The sequence below is a fragment of the Oculina patagonica genome, chromosome 3 (genome assembly GCF_052425735.1).
Source record: "Oculina patagonica isolate OP01 chromosome 3, crgOcupat, whole genome shotgun sequence".
Lineage (NCBI taxonomy): Eukaryota > Metazoa > Cnidaria > Anthozoa > Scleractinia > Oculinidae > Oculina > Oculina patagonica.
The window spans coordinates 27,581,201-27,605,537 of NC_135760.1; the positions used below are offsets into that span (position 1 = coordinate 27,581,201).

The 24,337-nt window shown below is 37.9% G+C and overlaps 2 protein-coding genes across 3 annotated transcripts; both read left to right on the forward strand.

The window, feature by feature from the left end:
- Positions 1 to 825: 825 nt before the first annotated feature.
- Positions 826 to 22,704, forward strand: LOC144647387 (deoxynucleotidyltransferase terminal-interacting protein 1-like). Of its 2 annotated transcripts, none has more exons than XM_078507191.1 (16): positions 826 to 933; positions 7,059 to 7,122; positions 7,228 to 7,286; positions 7,462 to 7,503; positions 7,719 to 7,821; positions 9,479 to 9,574; positions 9,920 to 9,967; positions 10,113 to 10,154; positions 10,669 to 10,700; positions 17,721 to 17,775; positions 17,929 to 17,987; positions 18,802 to 18,862; positions 19,192 to 19,260; positions 19,526 to 19,581; positions 20,390 to 20,475; positions 21,053 to 22,704. In XM_078507191.1, exons 1-16 carry the CDS (start codon positions 842 to 844, stop codon positions 21,202 to 21,204), a joined length of 1,116 nt encoding a protein of 371 aa, XP_078363317.1. In that variant the 5' UTR covers positions 826 to 841; the 3' UTR covers positions 21,205 to 22,704. The 2 variants fall into 2 exon arrangements, with proteins under 2 accessions (XP_078363317.1, XP_078363318.1); XM_078507192.1 differs by having other exon boundaries at positions 7,234 to 7,286.
- Positions 13,206 to 16,338, forward strand: LOC144647367 (uncharacterized). Its single transcript, XM_078507169.1, has one exon. It carries the CDS (start codon positions 13,335 to 13,337, stop codon positions 16,203 to 16,205), a length of 2,871 nt encoding a protein of 956 aa, XP_078363295.1. The 5' UTR covers positions 13,206 to 13,334; the 3' UTR covers positions 16,206 to 16,338.
- Positions 22,705 to 24,337: the final 1,633 nt, after the last annotated feature.

Sequence of the window (24,337 nt, forward strand, 5' to 3'; positions counted from 1 at the left end):
GTCCATCAGGTGGTCCATGGAATGTGTACACTACAGGGTACAATGCCCCAGTTTTGATCAGCCTTGCTTGCCAAATACATTTTTTTTTAAATTTGCAATCAATTCGAAAAACGCACGCCTGTAGCCTCCTACACAGACGCTCTTTTACTTCACTCTTTTTGGCCTGCACTCTGCATTCTCGTTCCCAGAGCTCGCGTCCCGGTAGTCCCCTGGCCGACCGCTGGTCCAGGGGGACGCGGGCTCTGGGAACGAGAATGTTTGGTCTGGGCACAGGGGACCCAAACGCTGTATTAGTTATTCGTAATCTTAAAATAAAAATGTTCTTATTTACCTGCGTTCCTGTGTCTTTTTTTCACCGGTTTGAGGGCGATTTGAATTTAAACGAAGGCGGTTTACGTTGCGAGTTTTAAACGGTAATCGGTCTGTCGCAATGTCAATACGACGCGCCTCAATCATGTCTCAAGTTTTACTTTAACTGTTATTATTAACTTGAAACACGAAACTCCACGCGAGGAGAGTTAATAGTTAATGGTTTAAGTAACTTGAGTTAATAACAATTGAAACTTCAGGCGCCTCGTATTGACATTGCGACAGATCGATTACCGTTTTAATAGAACTTGCAACGTAAACCGCCTTCGCTCTGATTCAAATCGCCCCAAACCGGTAAAAAAAAACAGGAACGCAGGTAAATAAGAACATTTTTATTTTAAGATTATGAATAACCAATACAGCGTTTGGGTCCCTTGTGGTCTGGGGATTATAATGACGTCAATCAACGTCAAGAATTTTTGCTGGTGGTCACCAGCTCTCCGCGACTAACAACATCATTTGGGAAGAAACAATGGCGGAGCCGCCGGGAGCGCATTCACTCAGAGAAGTTGAAGTGAATACAGACGATAGATATGGTTTTAGGAAAGAGTTCAGAAAACAAAAGTAAGTGTTAATCCTGTTGTTATTGTGCCTATTTTCTTTAATGAGGTTGGTATTCATGAAACGTTTGCGAAAGCACGTCTCGACGATTGGAAGGGCAAATAAGCTTAATATGGAATCGCTAGAAGCTTACAAACTAATACAAGGTAGACCTTTTACAGCAAGTTTGTGCTGTTTTCTTACCAATATCTATGACAGTCTATTATAAAAGAAAGGCCAATTTAGGCATGGAACACGACATGGCTTAGTAACGTGAAAACAATTTTTAATTTTATTTGCCTCGGATCGGAAACAAAATTTGCATCGATCGTTGTTTTCACTTTACCGACTTTATAGGCCCAAATAAGCTTTCCATTGCGAGGGTAGTAGAAGAATCTTACAGAAACCAACACTAGGTTGCAATTTTTTAACATGACTGTGATCAACAAATCCTTTGTTTCTCATTAAGTAAGTTGTGTTAGTGATGATACACGCAAGTCCAGATTGACAAAGCGGAAGAACTCCTTCAGGAAGTGCAGGGCTGTCACTAATTTTTCAAATAGGTGGGGAAATGAATCAAAAGCCCTCTGGGCTTAGTGTCTCGTGACTCTTTTCAGAGTTTAATGTATTTGAAATTTATTTTATCTAGTTTTGATGCTGTGCTCCGTCGGCGAATCGAAGGTCTATATTGGCATGACGGAGCACAGCTTTAAAACTAGATATAACAACCACAAGCTCTCTTTCAAGCATCGTAAGCATTCCCACGACACTGTCCTATCAAAGTACATCTGGGACCAAAGAGACAAAAACACCGATTTCTTAATCAAGTGGTCAATTGTCACGCGAGCAAGCTCTTACAGGGGAAACCAGTCTCGCTGCAATTTGTGTCTGACAGAGAAGCCTCTGCATTCTATCCGCTGACAGATCTACTCTCCTCAATAAGAGATCTGAATTAATCACCAAGTGCAGGCACGAAAACAAGTTTTATGCAGCCAGTCAAAAGCAGGATCGCTCAAACCGCCCTCCATGAGTGTAGTTTAAATTTTCTTTCAACTGCTATTAACGGCACAGTCTGATGATCGCCTCGTGCGTGAACTTTAAGTAACTGTCCGTGCAGTCCATCTTTTAATTATAGTATCCCGCTCTGCATGTATTTGCATCGAGCACCGTACGATGTGTGAACCATTTACATTTTTCTTTGTTTATATATAAGATTACATGCTTAAAAACAAAGTTTTGAAATCGATGCCTTAATGGTATCCATTCCGATCACTATCACGGTATTAAGCGTCCATCTTGATTCATACTATAACTAATTGATCTTGCTATTTCTGTCAGGCGGATAATGTTTGTACTTATAATTGTCACGCGACTTGTTTCCGATACCTTATCAAAAGCGATTTTTCCAAGCAGCCGAAAGTAGGCTTGACTTAAATTCAAAGTACATTCCAGCATGTAGCCGTTGAACAGTTATAGGACTCCGATAACAGCAGCAGAAATGCTTGAGAAATTGCTCTGATAAGGTTTCTGAATTGATTGTCGCAAAATATTATCTGCTCAAGTAACGCAACCCGTGACATGTAATCTATATATAGCGTGCACGTAAATTTAATTAACCAAAACATATGTATTGTAAACAAGAACCGGGTGAGACATTGATTGTTATCAAAAGCAAATGGACTCGACAATTTAGAGATAAGGCCTTTTAGCAAGCCGAAAGGATCTCTAAATAGAGCGTTATCTCTCTCTCCAGAGAGAGAGTCGTGACGTTCACTTTGCAATTTGGGTGTTAAGTTTTGTCTTTCTTACAGCGACGAGTTGACCTTTGGCGTGTGTCTTCGTTACTGTTGAATTCCCACACGTTTTAGGGTAATACTCGAATTGAAGACACGCAAGGAAAATAATGTCCACGGGATCTACCAGTTTTTTTTTTGAAGTAGTACTACAGCAATAAACGTAAAAAAAAGAAATAAATTTTAAGAACAATAAAGCGTGCCTGTATTTTTACACAATAAGCCCTTTACTAAATACTCCTAACCTACAGTTTGATAAACCAGCGCGTTAGTTGCGACCTTTGTAAAGAAACATTATCTGTTCTTTGATATGAAATTCCGGCGGCCTCAGATCACAAAGCAAATGTTGACATGGCGGGAAAATTCCGCGGCCTCACAAAGCAAATGTTGACATGGCGAGGAAAATTCGGCGGCCTCAGAAAGCAAACACGCATGGAATGCACCTCTCCCCCTGTAGATATATCTCGTGTCGTCATGACAACGTCATGATGTCACAAGACAAAAATGTAGCCGGGGGACAAGATTTTTCTAGGGTTGGCTGTTTATGGGGGGGGGGGGGGTTAGAGTTTAGGAAACAACAAAATTTTTCCCAATGTGGATTAGTTTTAATGCAATTTTTACACCACTGTAACCTACTACTTTCTCTTTCTCTACGGCATTCGACAAGACTCTGACAAGTTTTTGAAAGTTATCGTTTATTTTGGGATTTGAAACGGCCTGCTTGTGACTAATGGTGTGACAGAAAAGAGAAGTTGAGGAAGACTGGGAATGAGTAAAAGTAACTTGTGACCAAGAGCAAAAAAACATGGCGTCGGGAACGTGTTGGGAACATCAAAATGGTTTGTTTTTGCTTGCTTTTCTTGAACCAAAACCGCTACTTTGAGAAATTCACACAACCAAACTTACTGCACCTATGCACCAATAGAATGCGTGGACAAGCCAAATTTTTGTCGGACAAAGTAATAACTGGAACGCATATACAAGCCCTGTACGACTGATCTGTGTTTATTGATGTGTAGGCGTAGCTGATTAAAACAGCATTAAAACGGGCAAGAGGAGGACACTCATGCATAATGTTGCAAGTTTGCAGTTAACTGATGGCCGACTTTTTTTGTGTGAAAAGTGTTCATAGTTCAACTATGGCAAGTCCGTCATGTGCAAATTCCTTCACGCATCATCCCCATGATCGATTTGAAAGAGAAATGCTGAAGCCCAAACTGTTTTTTCTTCAGTTAAACATAATCTTATCTTGAAGCAGAGCCAGAAGATAAGAAGGAATCCAGTTTTCTTCGATTATTTAAATCACTTGTGCCTTCAATGCATTTTCACGTGGAGCCAGAAACTTCGACAACACGTCATAAAATCACGCGCTTTCAAAGGTAGATTGCATTGTTCAACATTTACGCGTTTTCAATCACAGTATCGCATGAATGGTAAATTGCTCTCTTTAAAAGGTGAATAATAATTTGTACTAATAAACTATTGGTTTGTTTTTTAATTCACAATTTTGTCATTTGATGTATTTTTCACTTTCCAATGTTTTGGTTTTGTATCAAAGTAGCCGGGGCTCAAAGTCGTTGTAGCCGGGGAAAATCCCCGGCCCCCGGCCCTTAGTGACAGCCCTGAAGTGGAAGTGTTTCCAGAACAAAGAAGACTTGCTCTTACTATATACGATCGCTTGACTTTTATAAAGTCTATTAGAAAGCTCAAGGGTTTTGTGGTGTGAATTAAAACAGTTATCACTTCCCTTGATACACCTGAGTGGAATGAACAAGTAGTTTACTGTTTATGGATACAGTATAAAGACAATGGTCAGGTTATAAGGCCACCTTACTTTTGGAATTCTTTTACTATCCCATATCCAAGGCTACAAATAACAGTCGGTTATCGGACATTGGCTGACCAAAATTTGCTCATGTCCGATGAAATCCCAAGTGTGGTCAGACATGATGTCCGGACAATTTTTTGATCGTAAATCATTTTACGCAATGATGAATAATAATAAGTAACAGAAGTGCAAAAAGATCATGAGGAAAGTGATAGCTCATCACTAGGTGATGTCCGACCACAATTTTGTTTTGTCCGACCAAGATGGTTTGTAAATGCTAACCCTGTGTAGACTACGAGCAGTCCCTATTTTTTCGCAGTCCTTCGAGCTTGAAGCGAAAATTTTTTTTAGAAGATTACGTCTTGAAGCGAAAAAAATGAACGCGTGGGGGGAGGAGGCGGGGTGAGGCAAGAAGCGAAAAAAAAATGGGGACTACCTGCAAAGCCACAGCGTTTGACCTTTCACAGCTGAGTGATTTTTGGCTTCGATGTCAAATCTAATTTGTCGTGTCCAATAATATTTCTGCATTTTGACGTACTGTCAATTGACACGCTGCACTTAGTTGGGTTTGTCACGTACGCATAAAACTCAAAACTTTTTCAATGAATCGTCTGCAAAGTTTTATCTCTGGCGATTTATACAGTTCCAGGAATGTTTATTTTTTAACACTGATTCACCTCTATGGGCTACTTAATGTAAAGGCAGCTTGATGTAAGTGTTAAAAGCGTTTCTGTTTGTTTAAATTTGTTTATTCCTGGCTTGTAATTAACGAAGCTTGCGCTATAAACAGCCATTGCCTTGTTTATGAGCCTTGAAACTCTGTGGAATAAAGCTACATTTGGTTGAATTCTTCCCTATTATTTTCGCTCCATACTTTGGCAGACTTGCTGCACATACACTGAATTAAAAATGCTCTTCGGAGATGCAATTTTATAGCGACAAAGTAAGTCTCAAGAAGAGTTTTCGAGAGCTCAAAAGCTCCCGCTCCCATCGCTTCGCAATATGACATGCAAGCGTTGACAACATATTGACATCTTGCTGTCAACGCTCCAAGCGTTAGCCAATCATATTTTTGCGTTGTGAGAGCAACACAGAATTCAAACACTGTGGCTTTGCGGGTACAGTCGAACCTTGATTATCCGGACCTCGATTACCTGGATTTCTCGATTATCCGGACTTCCTTCTCTGGTCCCAATTTTTTCATGAATATTAATTAGTCGCATTCAAGTTCTAAGATGATTTAAACATTATTTCAAGGTGGTTTACCTGTCAAAAAACATTGCAAAACCTCTGATGTGTAGTATCCAATCGAACAACATTTAATACTTTGGCAGGCAACTTCCTTATTCAGTTTCCACTAGCCATAAAAACATTCACGCAAATAAATTTGCTTTGAAGTTTACAAGGCAAAATGGCAAAATTCAGAATGTTCAAATCCTTCTATGAAGTGAAAAACATTGTAGAAAGACCGAGAGCGCACGTTAGCACCACGTCTAGTCACCAGGCCTATCACGAAAAGATGCATAGAATGCCTGGAAGTTCAAAATTGTTTGCGAACGAATCGGCGTGTTTTCATCACCTTTTTCGGGGGGAAACTGCCTCAAAATGATCAGTGTCTTCCGAATTTTTGTTGTGAGGATAGTTAACAGCTGATTTATTGCTATTAAGAAGGAATTTTTCTTTTTTTTCCTGTTTAATGTGGAAAAATGCACTGAAGATGCGGAGGATGCTGAAGTTAGCGAACTATGCGGATCCGCACCGCATCCAGTCAGATGCCCTTTTTTGGCTCATTAATAGTCTAAACCCTGTGGACACTTAAGGACATATGCGCTTATTGTTTATTACACTGCACATGTAATTCATGTTGCTATGTCATTCATCAAGCATTCACACTGAGAAAACTCTCTACCCACAAGCTGGTGGCCCCTGCATTAACATCGCTTGCATGGTTGGTGCAAGCGATGACCTTAAATGGTTGGTGACCCCCACATTTTTGGGAAACAACTTTCTCTTCCAATCCATGACAGCTGGTAAAAAAATTGAACAAACTAAAAGTTTAAAAATTTCTAATTTTTCTGTTCACATGACATGGAATTCTGCATGGCTTCTTGTGACTGCTCAGCGAGTGCAAATGTGATCACTTAATGATAAATTGTCAGTAAAGAACATTACCAGTTTAATCAATTTGGTTAATAGATCCATGCCAGATATTAAAACAATATTTGGCAGAGAAAGCTGCATTTCAGGGATTAACCTGCAATATTCTTGGACATACAGACATTGCATCCATATTCAGTAATGATGCCCAGTTTTTAAGGTGGTCTTTTGGACATACCATATTATTTCTGCAACAAATTTGGTGAACCCCCATTTTTTTTACAACAATCATAATCTCACAGTGGTAAAAGTTTTATAAAAAATAAATGTCAGAACATTTTCGTGCAAATGTCCTTACTGGTAAGTCACAGTCGTCACAGCTTTGCCTGTATGCCCCTGGTTGTAGTCCACTAATTTTGAAGTTTTTTTAGGCTTGCTTTTAGGGATATGGACAGTAGCTTGGAGGATCACAAGGAAGGCAAAAAGGGAAAATTGGTAAGTTGTGACTGAAGATACATAACCTTTGCAATGGTCACAGTTAAAATATATATTTAACTATGGTTACCGTATAATTATATGAAACACATCTCTTTTCTTTAGACACAGGAATATGAGCACAGCCCTTTCAATATGACAGCAAAGAACTTTCCAAAGCGAAGGTATGACACTGATGCGATGTACATTTCATAGATATCATCTGATTGTTAAATATGTTTTGTTATTCTGATTATAACATTTATTTTGAGGGAAAGCTTTAATTTTTGTTTATCCAACAGTTGTGGTGTGCTACACATTTGTGAAGGTTTGGCTTAAATTCTTTCTATTTTATTGCAGAAGCCGAATGCATGCCTCTGTGGCTTCATATAATCGAACAAGGTAACTTCATTCAGCAGTTTTAGTTTTCAGGGTAAATGTGATAGCAAGAACATTAGTTTTCATTTGCAACCTGCTTCCTCTTTACAAAATTCAACTGCTAACAGAATTGACCAGTACATTATGTTATGTCAAATAATTATTATGTAGATGTTTGGCTGTTATATGTGTACTAGTGAAATATCATGAAACTTACCCATGTTTCTTTGTGTTTACAGAGGAAGCACAGTGAGTGCTAACAAAGCTTTGGAACTTGTTAGAGCTGCTTTACAGCCCTCACTGAATGCAGAAATTGAGGCAGTTTTGAAAAGCTACCAAGAGGTATTTAATGACTTCCTCCTCTTACTTGTGGCTTTTGGATCCTTTGGGTATAGAAATGTCCACTCTCACTTCTGCCATAATCCAGTTAATTCAGGTTTATTTTTTGTTCTGTTTTTAAGTAGCTGGAGATTTTTGAAAAATTAGACGTTTTCGGGTAGTTTTAGCTGGCAAAATCTTTAAGAGGAACGAGTGAAGTTTGCCGTCTGCTGGCTCTCATATACAACCCTGAAATTTAAAAGTTCATCACATGGATGGCTAAATGCAAGTTATAGCTAACTCTGCACAATTTGGGACAAATTTCCTATGCTATGAGCACTTACATGTACAGTGGAACCCCGCTTTATGGACACCCGCTTAATATGTACACCCGGTATTACGGACAGTTTCGTTGGTCCCGACGAAAACCTCATACATTTTCTCTTAAATTAACCCGCTTAATACGGACACCCGTCAAAACGGACAACCGACACTTTTCCATGTCCCGAGTGATAAACTGTCATACATTGTCAACCCCGCTTTACGGACATTTCGTTAGGATCGGGCAGGCGAAGAGCCACTCTGTGGATATACTGCCCGAAGTGCCATTATTATTATTATTATTATTATTATTTTTTATTATTATTATTATTATTATTATTATTATTATTATTATTATTATTATATTATTACGTTGTTTATATGTACACTGTCAATTTTCATTGTTGCGATTATTTGCTAACTTCACCCTGGTCAAATAATGACAGAATTGAATGAGTTAAAACGATTTTATTACAAAGAGTAGCTTAATACCGTGACTTGCAAAGGTTTTGTCGAATCTTCAGTCCGCCTGGTTGTGTCGCATGCTAAAAGCTTACGTGCATAGTAAAGTTACCGACTCTTTTAATTAAGTTTGTAGAGTTTAAGAACGGTTATGGTCAGATTTTCAGTTACAAAGGAAACTCTATAGAAAACGTTCTGTTGCTGTTGAAATGCGTTTTATTTCTTGTATAATTATAGTAAAGTTGCGACATTTTCAAATAATTCCACGGTCGAGTTTATTAAAGTTTAGATCGAGTGTCTGACTAGATCGTAAGGTGTTTGTAAAAACTATCAATTTTAGTCAGAGAGTTCACTGTTTTCATTTGTTATAGTTACAGTACAATTAAACAACGTTTTGTTGCCGTAAAAACGTTTTACTCCGTCTTTGTGTCGATAAAACATGTATCCGTGACTTTTTCTGAGACCCGGCTTAATACGGACACCCCATTAATATGGACAATTTGGCTTGTCCCTTTGGTGTCTGTATTAACGGGGTTTCACTGTACTCCATTTCCTCAGGTAAGGTGGTTGCCCCTAAATATTTCCTGGTTTCCATTTTAACACCTTGTTTGGGGGTAAAGTGTCTAATGATATACCGGTAGTGTTGGGAATCCAAAATTTGAACTTTGATGCCTTCCTTTCACATAATTTGTGCAATTTAATCCCCTCTGAGGTTATAAATTAAACTGTTCAGGATTTGTTCACAATTTAATTAATATAAATATTTTACACTCAAAACTGATAAAAATAGTTTTATTATTCAAGTAACTTCATAGACAATATTATAAGAATAGCCAAGCAAGCAAACAGTTTGGAAGGCTTTTTTCCTTGTATCTCATGCTTTTGTTGATTACTCCAGATGTTCCGTATGGCAGCACGTAACATTAAGGACAACACAAGTGAGTCAGTGTCTGAGGAGCAAATAAAAGCTGTTCTTAGACGTAGTTTGGATGAGGTAATGTATTAAGTCCTTTGTGATAGGCTTTTACCAATGGGTTTTCTGACTATAAAACATTCACTTAGGTTAAGTAATTTTCGGAAGATCTATGATCTTAATGCAAATGGAATTTCACCATTAGCAGGATGGGATGCTTAAAAGCATTTTTATTCAATTTTTGCCTTATCTCACATTTGTGCAAAGTTTTGCAGTCAATTTGACCAAATTGAAAATGGGATCAGAATTAATGGCCATTTTATATTGTTTTTGTGTGTTACAGCATTATTTTTGTCCCAGCATCTTTACTGTTCATTGATTTTCTTTTGTCAGCTCTAGACTCATTGAACACTGCTTACTCCACAGGCTAAAGTTCTGTTTAGAGTGGACAACAAGACTCTCCATCCAGACAGGGTAGGCATGCAGAAAAAAAACAAATGCTGTTGTCGACTTTGTATTGTCATGTGCAGTGAATGTAGGAATCCTAGTTTGATAGTCAGTAAAAACTTGAAGTACAGTGTAGTTATGACTAATGAACATATCCAAATTTGTGTTTCAGATGAGATATGAGAGAGGAGGAAGCCCAGCAATTGTCAAAAAAGTATGTTTTACATAGTAATGATATTGTACATGCTTGCATTAAAAGGTACATCAGTTTTTGTTGTGAGGCTAGAGATTGGTGGAGCCAGTTGGCTCATTAGGGTAAGCACTTAACTCCGGTTTGCTGAGAAGCAACTAAGGAGTATTCAGCCCCTTCTGAATGGGATCCTTGTCCACGACAGGTTTTCCAACACATTTTTGTTGCTTTGACCTAACAATTTGCCAGTATGCATTAATACTCTTTGGTGGAAAGAGGCATTGTGAGAGAAAGGTGTTTTACTCAGGAATACATTACAGCAACCTCAGGAAACACTTCCATCCAGATGTTTGAATTCCCATGTTTCCCACTGAGCATTAAAAGGAGTAAGGAATGTGTCGGTGTTTTGGTGTTCAGAGTTCACAACCAACTGTAGGTCCAACTTACTAAATTAAATATTTTTTATTAGTAAGTTAGAAAAAATTGTACTCTTTTTACAAGTAAGTTACCATAATGTTCTCTTTTTTTTTTTTTGCAGAAGAGGGCACGTCCTGATGCAGACAAAGAAAGGTTATTTTCATACCAAAATACTAGTCAGACTGTTCACAGTACCCTATTTTTTCTGTGAAGTCCTGGAGATCGATTGTTGAGTTCGACAGGCAACCATCTTGGTTCCTGAAGCGAGTGAAAATTGGGGAGAGTGCAACATTCCCCAGTTTTCGTCAAACTCAACAATTGATCTCTGCAACTTCACAGAAAAATAGGGGACTGTCAACAGTCTAAAAACTTCAGTAGAATTCCGATTTCTGAAACCCCCAGGGGAAATGAAGATAGCTTCAAGAAACCAGGAGGTTTGAGAAATTCGGGGGTATAATTACAGTGAAGTACTATCCAAGGGAAACGAAAATTGGTTCAACAAACAGGAATTATTGAAAAACCAAGGGTTTGAGAAATTGGGATTCTACTGTTTTTATTGTGAAATATTATTGATTTGTTAAAGGGACAGTGTCACAAGAAGTCTTCTACATTTTGTGTAAACTACCTTATTATAGGAATATAACAAAGCATTTTAACAACGCGAACAAAATTTACGCGTAATAAAATTAACGCGAATTATCGAAATTTCATGTTTACATACATGTAATTAACGCGAATCTTCATGTGGTGTGTGCTTGGATGCAGTTAATTAACGCGAATTTGACGTGTAGTAGTTTTTATAGCAACATGCGCTAGTCAAAAGGAGAAACAGCAACGACCAACAAAAGAACTTGAGGTTTAATTTTGATAAACCATATACACTACAAAGATATTTATACAGACTAAATAGCGATTAGTTTTCAATCAATGGGTTCAGGGATGGAATACACCCTGTCCTGGCACTTTCCACTGCCTCTGTTATTCCTGCAGCTTTCACGGTTAAGTAGATGACGTTTAAACATAACTTTGCTGCAAATAAATGTGTCTTAAAATAACTATGCTGTAAAAAAGTGTGATTTTAATCAACAATGACGTAAATTAAGGTACATGAAATTAACGCGAATTTTTTAAATTCGCGTTAATTACATGCATTGGCTGCGGTCACATCTACGACGTAACTAAAGTTTAACTATAGTTAGTCTCAAGTTACGTGACGTCATACCTAACTATAGTTAGTCATTTACAAAACGTGGCTTATTATGAGCAAAACGTGGCTTATTATGAGCAACAATGACTGCCGAACAGGACGCACGTGTTTGCGAACCTCCGATGTTATCTGACCTGAGTCAACCTAGTGAGCGATACAAGTCCCTTACAGTCGTTAAATCTGGTCATAAGAATAAGTTCAAATGGCTGGGAGAGTTTGAGGAGCTCAAATTGTTTATAAGCGAAGATTTGAAAGTTTCAGGAACGTGGAGTTACACAAATAACAATGGCGGCTTTCACACAGTCAAAGCCGATGGAGTCTCATTGAGTTTCTACCCTGGGACAAAGACGCTCTACGTACAAGGTTCTAAGTCCGAAATTATCGCTAAAAGATTACTGGATATGGCAAACATCCAGCCTCTAGCACCAAGCATCCAATCTAACTTCGCTGAAAGCGACAGCGAGTTTGAACATCAACAAGACAGAGAAGATGTTACCAAAACTGTACAGACTCTCGGTGGAAGATCCGAAGACATGTACGTAAATAACCACTCTGAGTGTCCTAAGCTAATTGATTCCGCAATCCGTGGGCTGACCGAAAGATTCTCAAACGAAATTGGCAAGCTCCGGTGTGAAATATCTGAACTCAGAAGTTCAAATGTTTCTCCTGCGGGAACGTCAGATGAAACAAGACTCCAAGCCGAAAACAATGATTTAAAACGGAGGCTAGAGGACATGGAAAAGCGTTATAACTCGTTGAAGCAAGAATCACAAGCACTACATGACGAAAACAAAAGTTTATTGACGGCTTTACGACTTCTTAACTCTGAAATTGAGAAAGAAAACAAATCAAATCAAGAAGCAAATTTGCATACACAAGAACCCTCCAGGGATTCTTCTGATCAAGACCCCGCGTGGAATTTAGCTCAATCAAAGAATGGCGCGAAAAAGAAAAAGATAAGATCTAGAAACAAGAACAAAGAGCCACCTCCTAACACCAACGACTCCGAAAATGCCGTGCCAGAAAAAGAACGCACTACCCTATTGATTGGAGACTCCATGATAAAAAATATCCAAGGTACACAGTTGGGAAAGGCTGTTGGCCATCGCGTGGTGGTGAAATCGTTCTCTGGTGCCACCACTAAAGCTATGAAGGATTACCTAAAACCAAATTTGGAGCTTTCACCGGATCAAGTGATTCTACATGTTGGCACTAACGACCTCAAGCATAAAGAACCGCAGCAAGTTGCCGACGCGATCGTTGATCTCGCCAGACAGATCGAAAACTCATCTGATGCCACAGTTACCTTATCGGAACTTGTTTCCAGAAGGGACGGGCTCAACGAAGCGGTGAAAACAACGAATAAACTTCTAAAGAATTACTGCCGACAAAATGGATGGGAACTTATCCAGCATCAAAACATCTCAGAAAAGGGATTAAACAGGGGTGGAATACACCCTAATGTTAAAGGTAACTTACTATTTTTTAAGAATTTTCAGTCAAGCTTAGGTTGATATGATGCGCTCTCCACTAATGCCGTGCCTGTTCAACCTTCTAATGGCAATGCTGAGGAATCTCGAATGTTAAATCAAAGCGTTAAGAAGTTTAGCTCAGTATTGCCATTACAACGCGGTTTTAAATTAGCCTCTTTAAATATCAATAAATTAACCACCCACATAGATGAGCTTAGAATTCTTCTAGCAAATAACGAAATAGATATTATATCGATTAATGAAACTAAGCTCAATGAAACTGTCACTGACGGTGAGGTCAACATTCCTGGTTACGATATAGTTCGACGTGATAGAATTACAGACGGTGGTGGAGGAGTATGCTTTTATGTCAAAAAATCTATAAATTTTACCATACGTAGTGACTTAAATATGGATACTCTTGAAAATCTATGCCTAGAAATTCAAAAACCGAGATCAAAGCCGTTTGTTGTTGTCACGTGGTACAGACCACCTGATTCTCCCATAGGTCTCTTTTCATCCTTCGAAACTCTGATTGGGAAACTCGACTCTGAAAATATTGAATATTATCTAATGGGAGATCTCAACTGTAACATGAATGCTACTCGACATGACAATGACACGCGCAAACTAATGAGTATCATGGATGTTTATGGACTTCAGCAACTTATAACTGAACCAACGAGGATAACTCCGACTTCTTCAACTTTAATTGATGTGATCTACACCAATTGTCCTGATAAGATTGTATGCTCGGGAGTCTGTCATATCAGTATTAGCGACCATAGCCTAGTTTTTGCCTACAGAAAATTATCCGTTAATGGAATATCTGGTGGACACAATACTATAACTTATAGGAACTTTCGAAAATTCAATCGAAATCATTTTCGAAATGATGTTGCGTCACAAAATTGGGATCCGGTATATAACTCAATTAATCCCAATGAAATGTGGTCACAATGGCAATGCTTGTTTCTTTCGATTGTCGACAAGCATGTTCCACTGAGAACAATGCGTGTTCGCTCACGCAGTTCCCCATGGATTACCTCCGAACTAAAAAAACAGATGCGTCATCGCGATTTTCTAAAAATTAAAGCAATGAAAACCAGTGATCCCAATGATTGGACGCAATTTAAAAAACAACGTAATGCAGTTAATACCGAAATTAGATTAGCCAAGCAAGTCTATTATCAAAATAGTTTTAACGAGTATGTTAGTGATTCTAAGAAGACCTGGCAGACCATTAACGAATTAACTTCACGAAAATCTGGGAAAACATCAGTTACGTCTCTAAAAGTAAACGGGGTGTCTGTTACTGACCCAACGGAGATATCAAACGAATTTAACAATTATTTTGCCACCATCGGTCCGAAACTTGCCAGTAACTTTGATCCCTTAGAAAATGACAACTATCAAAAGTATCTCACCAGCACAGACAAACGGTTCCAGCTCCGTCCGACCAGTACAAATAAGGTCCTTTCACTTTTGAATAAACTAAACAAGTCAAAGGCAACTGGCCTTGACAAGATACCTGCTAGGCTCATCCGAGACTGCGCAGATCTCATCTGCATTCCTATTCGTGATATCTTTAACCAATCAATAAGTCTAGGTATATTTCCCGACGATTGGAAATGCGCGAGGGTTACCCCACTCTTTAAACAAGGCGATCGAAACGACCTTAACAACTATCGCCCAATTTCTGTGATCTCCATTGTGGCCAAGGTGTTTGAAAGAATTATTTATGACCAACTATATGCTTATTTAGAAGAACACGATATCATTTGTAAACACCAATCGGGTTTTCGTGCCATTCACTCAACTGTAACAGCTCTCCTCGAGGCCACAGACACTTGGGCATATAATATCGATCACGGCAAAATCAATGCTGTTGTTTTCCTAGATCTAAAAAAGGCCTTCGACACAGTTGACCATGAGATCCTTTTGTCTAAATTAAGTCATTACGGTATATATGGTAATTCACACCAATGGTTTAGGTCATATTTAGAAAACCGCACACAAATGTGCTCTATCAATGGTTCGCTCTCCAGTAGTTGTTCATTATGTTGTGGTGTCCCCCAGGGAACGATTTTAGGGCCACTACTATTTCTATTATATATAAACGATCTTCCGAATTGTCTCTCAAATTGTGAGCCAAGGATGTACGCAGATGACACCCATCTTACATACGCGAGTGACAACACAGACAATATTCAGTTACGCCTAAACCAAGATCTAGAAAACGTTCACAACTGGCTGAGAGCAAACAAACTTACTCTAAATATGACTAAAACCGAGTTTATACTTATTGGATCTAGGCAGAGGCTTAGTAATCTTACAGGTTCCCCGAAAGTTGCAATAAACGATTTTCAAGTTAGCCAGGTCAAGTCTGCAAAATCACTTGGAGTGATCATCGACGACAGACTTGATTGGAGTAGTCATATCGAGAAACTAACAAAGAAAATTGCTTCTGGGATTGGGGCCTTAAAACGAGTAAGGCACCTGGTCCCTCAAGCAACCTTACACCTAATATACAGAGCTTTAATACAACCGCATTTCGACTACTGCAGTACTGTTTGGGGAAACTGTGGGATTACTTTGCAAAACAAGCTACAAAAGCTACAGAATAGAGCAGCCCGTGTTTTGACCTTCTCAAACTATGACGCGCACGCTGGTGATTTATTTGAAATTCTAGGATGGAAAAATCTAGCTCGCCAGCAGCAAATTCAAAGAGCCACGATGGTTTACAGGTCTCTGCACGGGTTGGCTCCAGACTACCTATCATCTAAATTCGAAAAACGAGAAACCGCGTACAACCTAAGGGACTCTGAAAACAAACTCAATGTTCCATTACCGCGCACTAACTATTACAAAAACAGCTTTACGTACAGTGGCGCCATCTTGTGGAACAGTCTTCCTATTAACGTAAGACAAGCAGAGTCCCTTGGGCAATTTAAAAAACTAATTGAACGAGTACTCTAGGGCACGGCATTCGTGGAAAGCAGCTTTTTATTTTTGTACATATATTTTTATATTTCCCCTCTTTCTTGTATATATATTATAATTAGATTGTTGTATTGTGAGCTGATGAATTTGACCGTGTTTTAAATAAAGATTATCCTATCCTAGTGCTTTCTGTCGTCTTTGCGGTCACACCAATGCAGTTAACTATAGTTAGTTCTGATTAGGTTGTGAATAATTTGGTATTTAAAGTAGTTCATGACAGCCCTTGTTGTTTATTTGTGTCCAGTTGTTCATCCATTTCTTGTATTTTTGCACGGCATTTCGGCGTTGAAGAAAATAAAATGAAGTAAGGATGCTAGAAACCGAAGAATTCAAGCTTTATTTTTGCTAACATTGGTGATATGTAATTTCTTGGCATGTTGTTTTTCTTGTTTTCCTTCCCTTGACGCCTAGTTTTGCATATTTATGTTCATCTCCCACGTGCGAAAAGAATTGTCGCATTCTGATTGGCTTTTCATTTGTAAACTTAAGACTAACCCATGAACCTTGCTTGGGTATAACTATAGTTAGTGTGTATTGTTTTGGATCAGCGAGGCGTAAATTTTCTAACTATAGTTAGGGCGAAAAGAGAAGCGGTCACATTACCGAAATAGCTAACTATAGTTAACGCCGTCCTAACTATAGTTAGCAGACTAGATGTGACCGCAGCCATTCTGAGATTGAATGAAACCTCAAAAAGGTCATGTGGGAATACTCAGCAGTGCTAAAATGAATGTAAAAACAGTATTAGCACCTATTATATTCTTTGACAAGCAAAGTGGTAGTATCTGAACTGTACTGTATCAGAAACCCATAAGGGTTGAAACGTGTAACACGTGCGCACAGCATTTGAATGTTCATTTTGCCAAGTACCATATTTGGAAACACAAAGAATTTGTACGCGAACGCTTTATACACGTAATGACACATGCAACATAATTTTTGGTTTTGCGGTAAGTTGCTTGAATTTCGACCTAAACACCGTAAATTTCTTAAGCCCGATTTACACGGTACGATTTTATCGCATGCGACATGCTTGCAACATGCTTATGACAGGCCTACGACACGAATTGTGTCGTGTAAATCAAACCTACAACTCGCTTAAGACTGTCATAGGCTTGTCGTAAGCTTGTCGCATGCGACACAATCGTACCATGTAAATCGGCCTTTTATTTTACAGAAACTGAAGAAATACATTAAGTGTATCGAAGCTAAGTTCTCCCGACTACTTCAAGAAGATGAAACAGGAGAATTTCAACCAAGCCTGTTCAAAAACAAGATTATGCCATCGAGCGTGAGCTAGCCCGCGCTGTGAATTTAATCCAAATATAGTAATTTTGATTGGTTAAATGTTTCTGTTTTTTTCAAATATGGTACTTAGTGTAAACGAATGTGCAAACGCTTTGTACAATCCGAATCATAGGGAGTTACACGTTTCAACCCTTATGGGTTTCTGACTGTATTGAAATAACAAGAGGTGTCATTTGTCTTCAGTGATGGATCACCTGCCAAATCCAGCAAGATAGATACCAAAGCTATCACTAGTGAGGTAAGTGTGTCAGGGCAAGTGCGTCAGCATTTACATTTAATTTGGCGAACGTTCTAAATTGTTCCTCTTGATTTTCTGGATTTTCAGATGAATCACAAAAATTGAGTGTAGTTGATTTCCAAGTTTATGTCTGTCTATTTCTTTAATTTGAAGTGGGATCCTGACAGTATCAATGAAGACACAGAGTTTATCATGGGAGTTAAGGCAAACAAGTAGGTTTGAAATACCTTGGCAAGACACAAGTAATTTTCATTGTAAGGAAACTGTGGCATCTGTTGGAGTGTAGTTTGTGGGAAGATGATAATCACACATGTAATATCTTGAAGTTGTCAGTAGTAAAGTTCTGATAAATCACCTGAAAGTTGTCATTTCCAACCTTGCGATAACTTTGGATTTTGATCTTGGCCAAGAGCACCATTTCTATTATTTTCTGAATCTAATTAAACAAAAAGGAATTAAGTAAGTGAGAAGACAAGGCCCCTATGGAAAAAGTATACTTTTGGTTTGTTCCATTATGCACTGAAAGTATACTTTTACCTGCAGGCAAAAAGACGCACTCTTGAAGCATGCTTATAGTATACTTAAGTGTATTTAAAGTACATAAAACTCGAACCTAGAATGAGTTTAAACTGATTCTCTAACAAACTGACGTCATGTTCAACAATAAGTAGAAGATAAAATATGAGTGGGAGATCTGTATGGGCATTCACAATGTCAAGCTGATAGGCGAGCCATTGTAAACAGCCTTACAGATCTCCCGCTCATATTTTATTCTACTTGTGAAATGAAAACAATGAATTGAATGCAAAGTATTGTTATGCGATTCGGTAGAGAACTGTATCAAAAGTTAATGAATAATAATTAGCTGAGTAGGAATTTGTACCAAAAGTTAATTTATTCTATTGTTTGATTTGTATTGGGGTTTACAGTTTACAGTTGTGTACATGTGATCTGAATACTGTGCTGGGATTGGTTTGCGCCCTCGCGAATAGTTAATGAATTTTACAATGTCTCTTATAATTCAAGGGCCCTGGGCTTTGCTGCTACAAGAGGAAAACTCTACTACAGACATCCAGAACTTTTCAAGGTAAATACTTGCATTGTAAAAAACTTTTAAAATGAATGTGTTATAGGAAAGCAAAAATCTATTTGTTAAACTATTGAGAATAAGAAGACTACATTCAAATTTTAGTAAATATGGGAAATAAGACGGACATTTACAAAGAAATCACCTGATACAAAGCGTTTTTGAAATTTTTTGAAAGTTGTGCTTATTTTTCTTGCCCCCAGGTGGGGGATAGGGCTGAAAGTTGTACTGTAACCTAAAAGTACCATGAAGTCATTTTTGCATTCTGAAAACCTTTTCTTCAGTTCATTACATAATCATTGGATGTGTTGTTGTCTTTTGTATTAAAGTACTCAGGTGACTCTGATGATAAGCTGTGGCTTTATGAACAGAATGAATTGCCCATCACTGGAGGCAAGGTAGGAAGCTGTTATCAAGTGCTGTTTATAATCCTGGGCCCAGTGGTTCAAAGGGCGGATAATGCTATTGGTGGATAAATTCCTTTCCAGTGGATAGCATAGTAGTTTTGTTAACATTTGTGCACTGGATAGCGAGTGCGATTTGTCCACCGGATAGCATTATCTGTCCTTTGAACAACTGGGCCCTGTAGGTAATCTGCTTTTGTGCATCTTAGACTTGAGCATTAAGTTTTTATCTCTGAGCTTTGTTGTTGTTTGTTTGTAGGCGTTTTTGATGATAGCTAATGACATCAGGAAACTGGCTGTTCATCATGACTACAGGTCAGTACTTACAACTGAACAGGATATAGATCAGAAGTCTGCAGGATATAAAATCGATAAGCTGTGGTTAGGCTGTTCTTTGCCGCCAGGCCTCTTATTTGATTGACATCTCTCAAGAATTAAATGAACAGTTTGAATTGCTGAACCGGACTGGAACTGCAGAATAACTGGAACCAAGCATAAAATAAACTAAAACTTCTGTTGTTGCTATGATGCAAAAAATCATCAAAATGCCAGTTTTTTTCTCTTCAGTTATGTTCTCTATGTTTAATGAGCCAGGTGATAAAACACTGTAACAGAGGGAGCAAGACCTTCATCTCATTTCTGATGATCACCACCAAAGTTGCCCTTTGTAGATTTCCCTCCGTCATGTACTGAGATGATCAACAACTTATTCTCTCTCCTTATTTCTGCACGAAAAAGGCTTACCATGTGCAAACTAATGCTCAATTTCTGCTTGTGAATCTTTGTTCATATACAGTCCAACTCTGTTCATGTGAAAAACATCATGATGTAAAAAGGACAATACAGTAACAGCAAGAAACAAGAAACTTAAAGCTACGAAAATTACAATTACCATTGAATTACATACTATTGAGCTGAGTACTGTTGACTTGTATGCACATTAGTGAAGGTTTTTTTTAGCTGTATACGAAAAATGACTTTTAAAAGACAATCCAATCCTGTTAGTGGAAAATCATGTGATTGTAAAATAAACTATGTGCGGTGTCAGGTCCGCATAAATAAGGTCCAGGGAGGCTTAACTTGTCTGAATTCTACCATTTTATTTGTAAATCATTTTTAACAGGAACAACGAAGGCCTCAATCTGCAGGAGATCAAGGGGTTTAAAGTACCACCCAGAATGTTGGAGAAGATGAAAAACCACATGAGAAGTAAGCTTAATAAGTCCCAGTCAGTTCTTTTTTGTTATCTCTGATAATTTGGTGGTACAACATATTTACCCTCAGTTGGTGATTTTATAACGTAGTTGTACACCTTTAGGCATTTCTTATTTCTACCATTTTATATTTGAAAGAACTTTGTAAAAACGTATTACAGTACCGTATGGTGTATGCTCCTGAGCTCCTAGCCCTGTGTAATCTTTTATTACAAAACCGCTCTTCCGTGCACCCTTTATAGGTGTTGAACCCAGGCATGAGAAGAGCGAGCTCTCTCCTCTCATGCCTGGGTTCAACCCCTATAAAGAGCTCGCGAAAGAGAGAGTTCAAGACTGGACTAGTTGAAGACGTGACGCTGGCATCTCTTGAAAAACTCAAGACAACTCGGCTTAAGGGATGATTCAAGGGAACCCCCAAAATGGCATTATTTTTTAAATACCCAGCGAAGACTTATATACATCTAAGGCGTTAACATATCATTATTGTTTCAACATGGAACTCTTGACTGTTTTAATACACACAAGCTTTTGATTTCCTTGCATTGTGAACTTTTTATTTTATTGCTGTGTAGAACTGAAGCGAGAAGCGACAGCTCGATCTGAGATCAGAGACAAGGTGAAGGAGGAACAAGCAGCTGCTGTAACAGACCAGAAGGGGCTGGAGGACCGGAAACATACTGAAACACTGCCACAAGCTACTGATAACAGCAAACAGGGACAGTGAAATATTCACTTTTACATTGAATCACGGGGGATAGCAACCACTAAGCAGACTTCAAGTCGCGGAGCGATTTTTTTAAATATATGTTAATTTATTCTCTAGTTGGGCTTCTAAAAATAGGAGTCGTGCAACTGAAGGTACTAAATTACCTTAGAGATTGCCAAAATATGAATTTGACAAATATTTTCAAAAGAAACTGCCACCCTTTGCTGAATTAGGATTTACTCTAAGGAGAGTACGAGGGTTTTCAGTTCCGAGTTCAGATGCCAAATTCTCCTCGGTGATTTTGAAACATTCATTCATTTGAGAACTTTAAGACAGAACTTCTATCCGCAATTGATTCCCTTATTCTCCATACATAGTTACTTGAGTTTTACTTTGTTATACAATACGACTTTGTTAATGTTATAGCTCAGAGAGTTCAAGTGCGTTTCACGGGTCACCATTGAACCACTACAAGTACTTTCAAAATCCAGTAAAAAAATGTTTTAGTGAATTAAAATACATGTACTTTTTCCTGACAATGTGCTTTTCATGTTGGGTTTGTTGTGCCCCTTTTTCGATAGGATTTTAGCGTATCGCGCATCATAACATACCGTAAAATTCTAATAATAACCATCCTTCCCCCGAACTATAAGCCACCCTAAATCTCAGCCGCAGAGACCCTTCCTAAATGTAAGGCCATGGGCTATAAAGCCCCTTAGAAACACACAACTTGTTCCGATTACAAGCCTCCTTTTAGAAAACTTGCTTTGTATTTTATCTCCTTAAAGTATGATCAGAGACTTGGAACATCCCTTCCAAATACAAACCGAAACAGTTTTCAACAGCAGATTTCGTTTCAGTAATATAAGTCCCCTCGATAATAAGTACACCAAAAAAAAGCTTTTTGTACAAATATAGGCCGAGGGTTTATTATTGAATTTTACGGTAACTCCCTAAGGATTAACTCTATAAGGGAAACAACAGCTTGAACTTGAATTGCACGTGATCAGATCGTGTGTATTGCGTCAACCTCAGTATTGTTAAGTGAAATTCCAAACCCTTTTTATCTGTTTCAGTTCTAAAAGCGTTATATAGGAAACAGCGAGTTTTGTTCCCCTCCATGTGATCAGGCTCTGCCCAGGAAACGCTATCACACTATTTCCTTTGGAACTACAAAGTATTGCTGTGACTTTCTTTTGTTCAGATGAGGACGCCAGTGATTACGTATAATAAGTCTTAAGACAGTTTTTTTTACGAACTCTCTGTCTTTCAATATATTTTAGGGGTTACTCATTATAGTAGTAGTACGGTTATGCAATTATAAAAATACAGAAAAATTATATTTTGTGACTTATTACTGAGGAGTGATGAAATTTATAACTTCCTACTTTTTTTAATGCCCTGGCATTATTTGTAGAAGGGTAAAAAATCAGCCGTACCTTTCGCAAAGGCGGATAGTTTGTATGGTTATTCTAGGAAGAGTACTAGATACTGAAATACACTGACCTCTATAAATAATTATGTGGTCATCTTTATACTACAAACACTCAAGTCCATCTGTGTTGACGAGATTCTATTGTATATTAATCTAAGTACGTCACGGATAGCGAATATCTAGCCTTATATAAACTTCAAGCTCGTTGCTACTCAAACTTTAGGCATCCTTGTTCCGTTTGGTTCATTGATACTTATTTTCTGCAACCTTGAGGCTTGCTTCGATTTATTTGAAGGTAACTTTTTTGCATACATATCGTGACATAACGATAAGTTTTGGAGTAATTTTTAGTGGATTATCGTTAGAGCCATTAGACATATTGCCATTGATTGCAGTGAATGGAGTAATTATATTCCTGATGATAGTACAGTTTCCGGTATTAAGTTATCAGGAAGGAGAAGGCGCCGTCCTTATGTACTAAAATACTTCAGGTTGGTATTTCGTGATCTTGTACAAGAGGATTTTAACACAAACTGTTCTCGCGTGCGATTCGGGGCTGTCGGTTGCATCCTCGCTACCGAATTGATGTTTTTGAGAAGTAGGTTGAGGAGTCTGCTGATTTTTCTCTCTGTTAGGTCTTATAGTAGTTACACCCTGAGAAAATGCGTCAGCCGACCAGATAGCCTTGTGAACCCATCCTAGGCGTTCGAGCTCGCTATAAACCTACCGAAACCTCAATTTCAGTAGTCACACGCTTTATCTTGTGCCACACCGAGTTAAAAAGACGCTTGTTTTAAAAGGCGAAGCAACTCAGTACTTATATGACAAACTTCTCGGAAAGAACATTTGAAAAGTGCATCCCGAACTAAAAATAATCAAGGACACTCAAAAGACTTTCATTAGGGTTTCTGTTCAGAAGGCCTTGTTCGTGTTATATTCGGATAAAATTATTTATAATATCTCCGATAAGATGAAAATCTGGACTTTTCTATAGTAAAGTGTTACCCTGAACTTTCGTAACATTGCTAAATCAATGCATTTTTTAATGGGCAAAATTGTGGTCAGCAGTTAGGTTTCAGCAGTAGTATAGGAGTTGGGGGTACGAGATCATAAAAATTTTTATTATCTCTTACATCCCCAACTCCTATACTACTCACAGCACTGGATTCAAAAATAGAATCAAAAATAGAATCAAAAAATAGAATCAAACATGGAATCAAAAATGAAATCAAAAATGAAATCAAAAATAGAATAAAAAATGAAACCAAACCTCGAAGCCAAACTGAAAACCAAAATGGAATCAAGTTTGAAAACCAAAATGAAAAAACCAAGCCTTAAAAACCAACCCTTGCTAAACCCTTTAATCAAAATAAAAAAATCTCTTATACTCTTTTTTAAAAATCTTGCATCTTAGTGCGTTTAATTATTCCTTTTATCAAGTTGGATTCTAGTGCGTTTAAAATGAACGTCTTATATTACATTTTCAATATAATATTTTTGTATTTTTATCAGATTTTTGAACATGTTTTTATGTATGATCATATTTGATATAATACCGAGATCAGTACAAATGTTAACTAATCTATTTGATTGTTCCTTTTCACTTAATTGTAAGAAAAGTGTATTGTCTTTAATGCAATGTTTTTCTATGATATTCATCATCTCAACGAATTTTTCTTTGATGTAATTTGATGTCATTATAATATTTATTATACA

Excerpts from the sequence above, each read along its gene's own strand:
- LOC144647387 (XM_078507191.1), top strand. The coding sequence starts at position 842 with ATGGCGGAGCCGCCGGGAGCGCATTCACTCAGAGAAGTTGAAGTGAAT. Across the intron at positions 9,968-10,112 it reads AGACTCTCCATCCAGACAGG|ATGAGATATGAGAGAGGAGG; the intron begins GTAGGCATGCAG and ends TTTGTGTTTCAG. Across the intron at positions 17,776-17,928 it reads CCAAAGCTATCACTAGTGAG|TGGGATCCTGACAGTATCAA; the intron begins GTAAGTGTGTCA and ends TTTAATTTGAAG.
- LOC144647367 (XM_078507169.1), top strand. The coding sequence starts at position 13,335 with ATGTTAAATCAAAGCGTTAAGAAGTTTAGCTCAGTATTGCCATTACAA.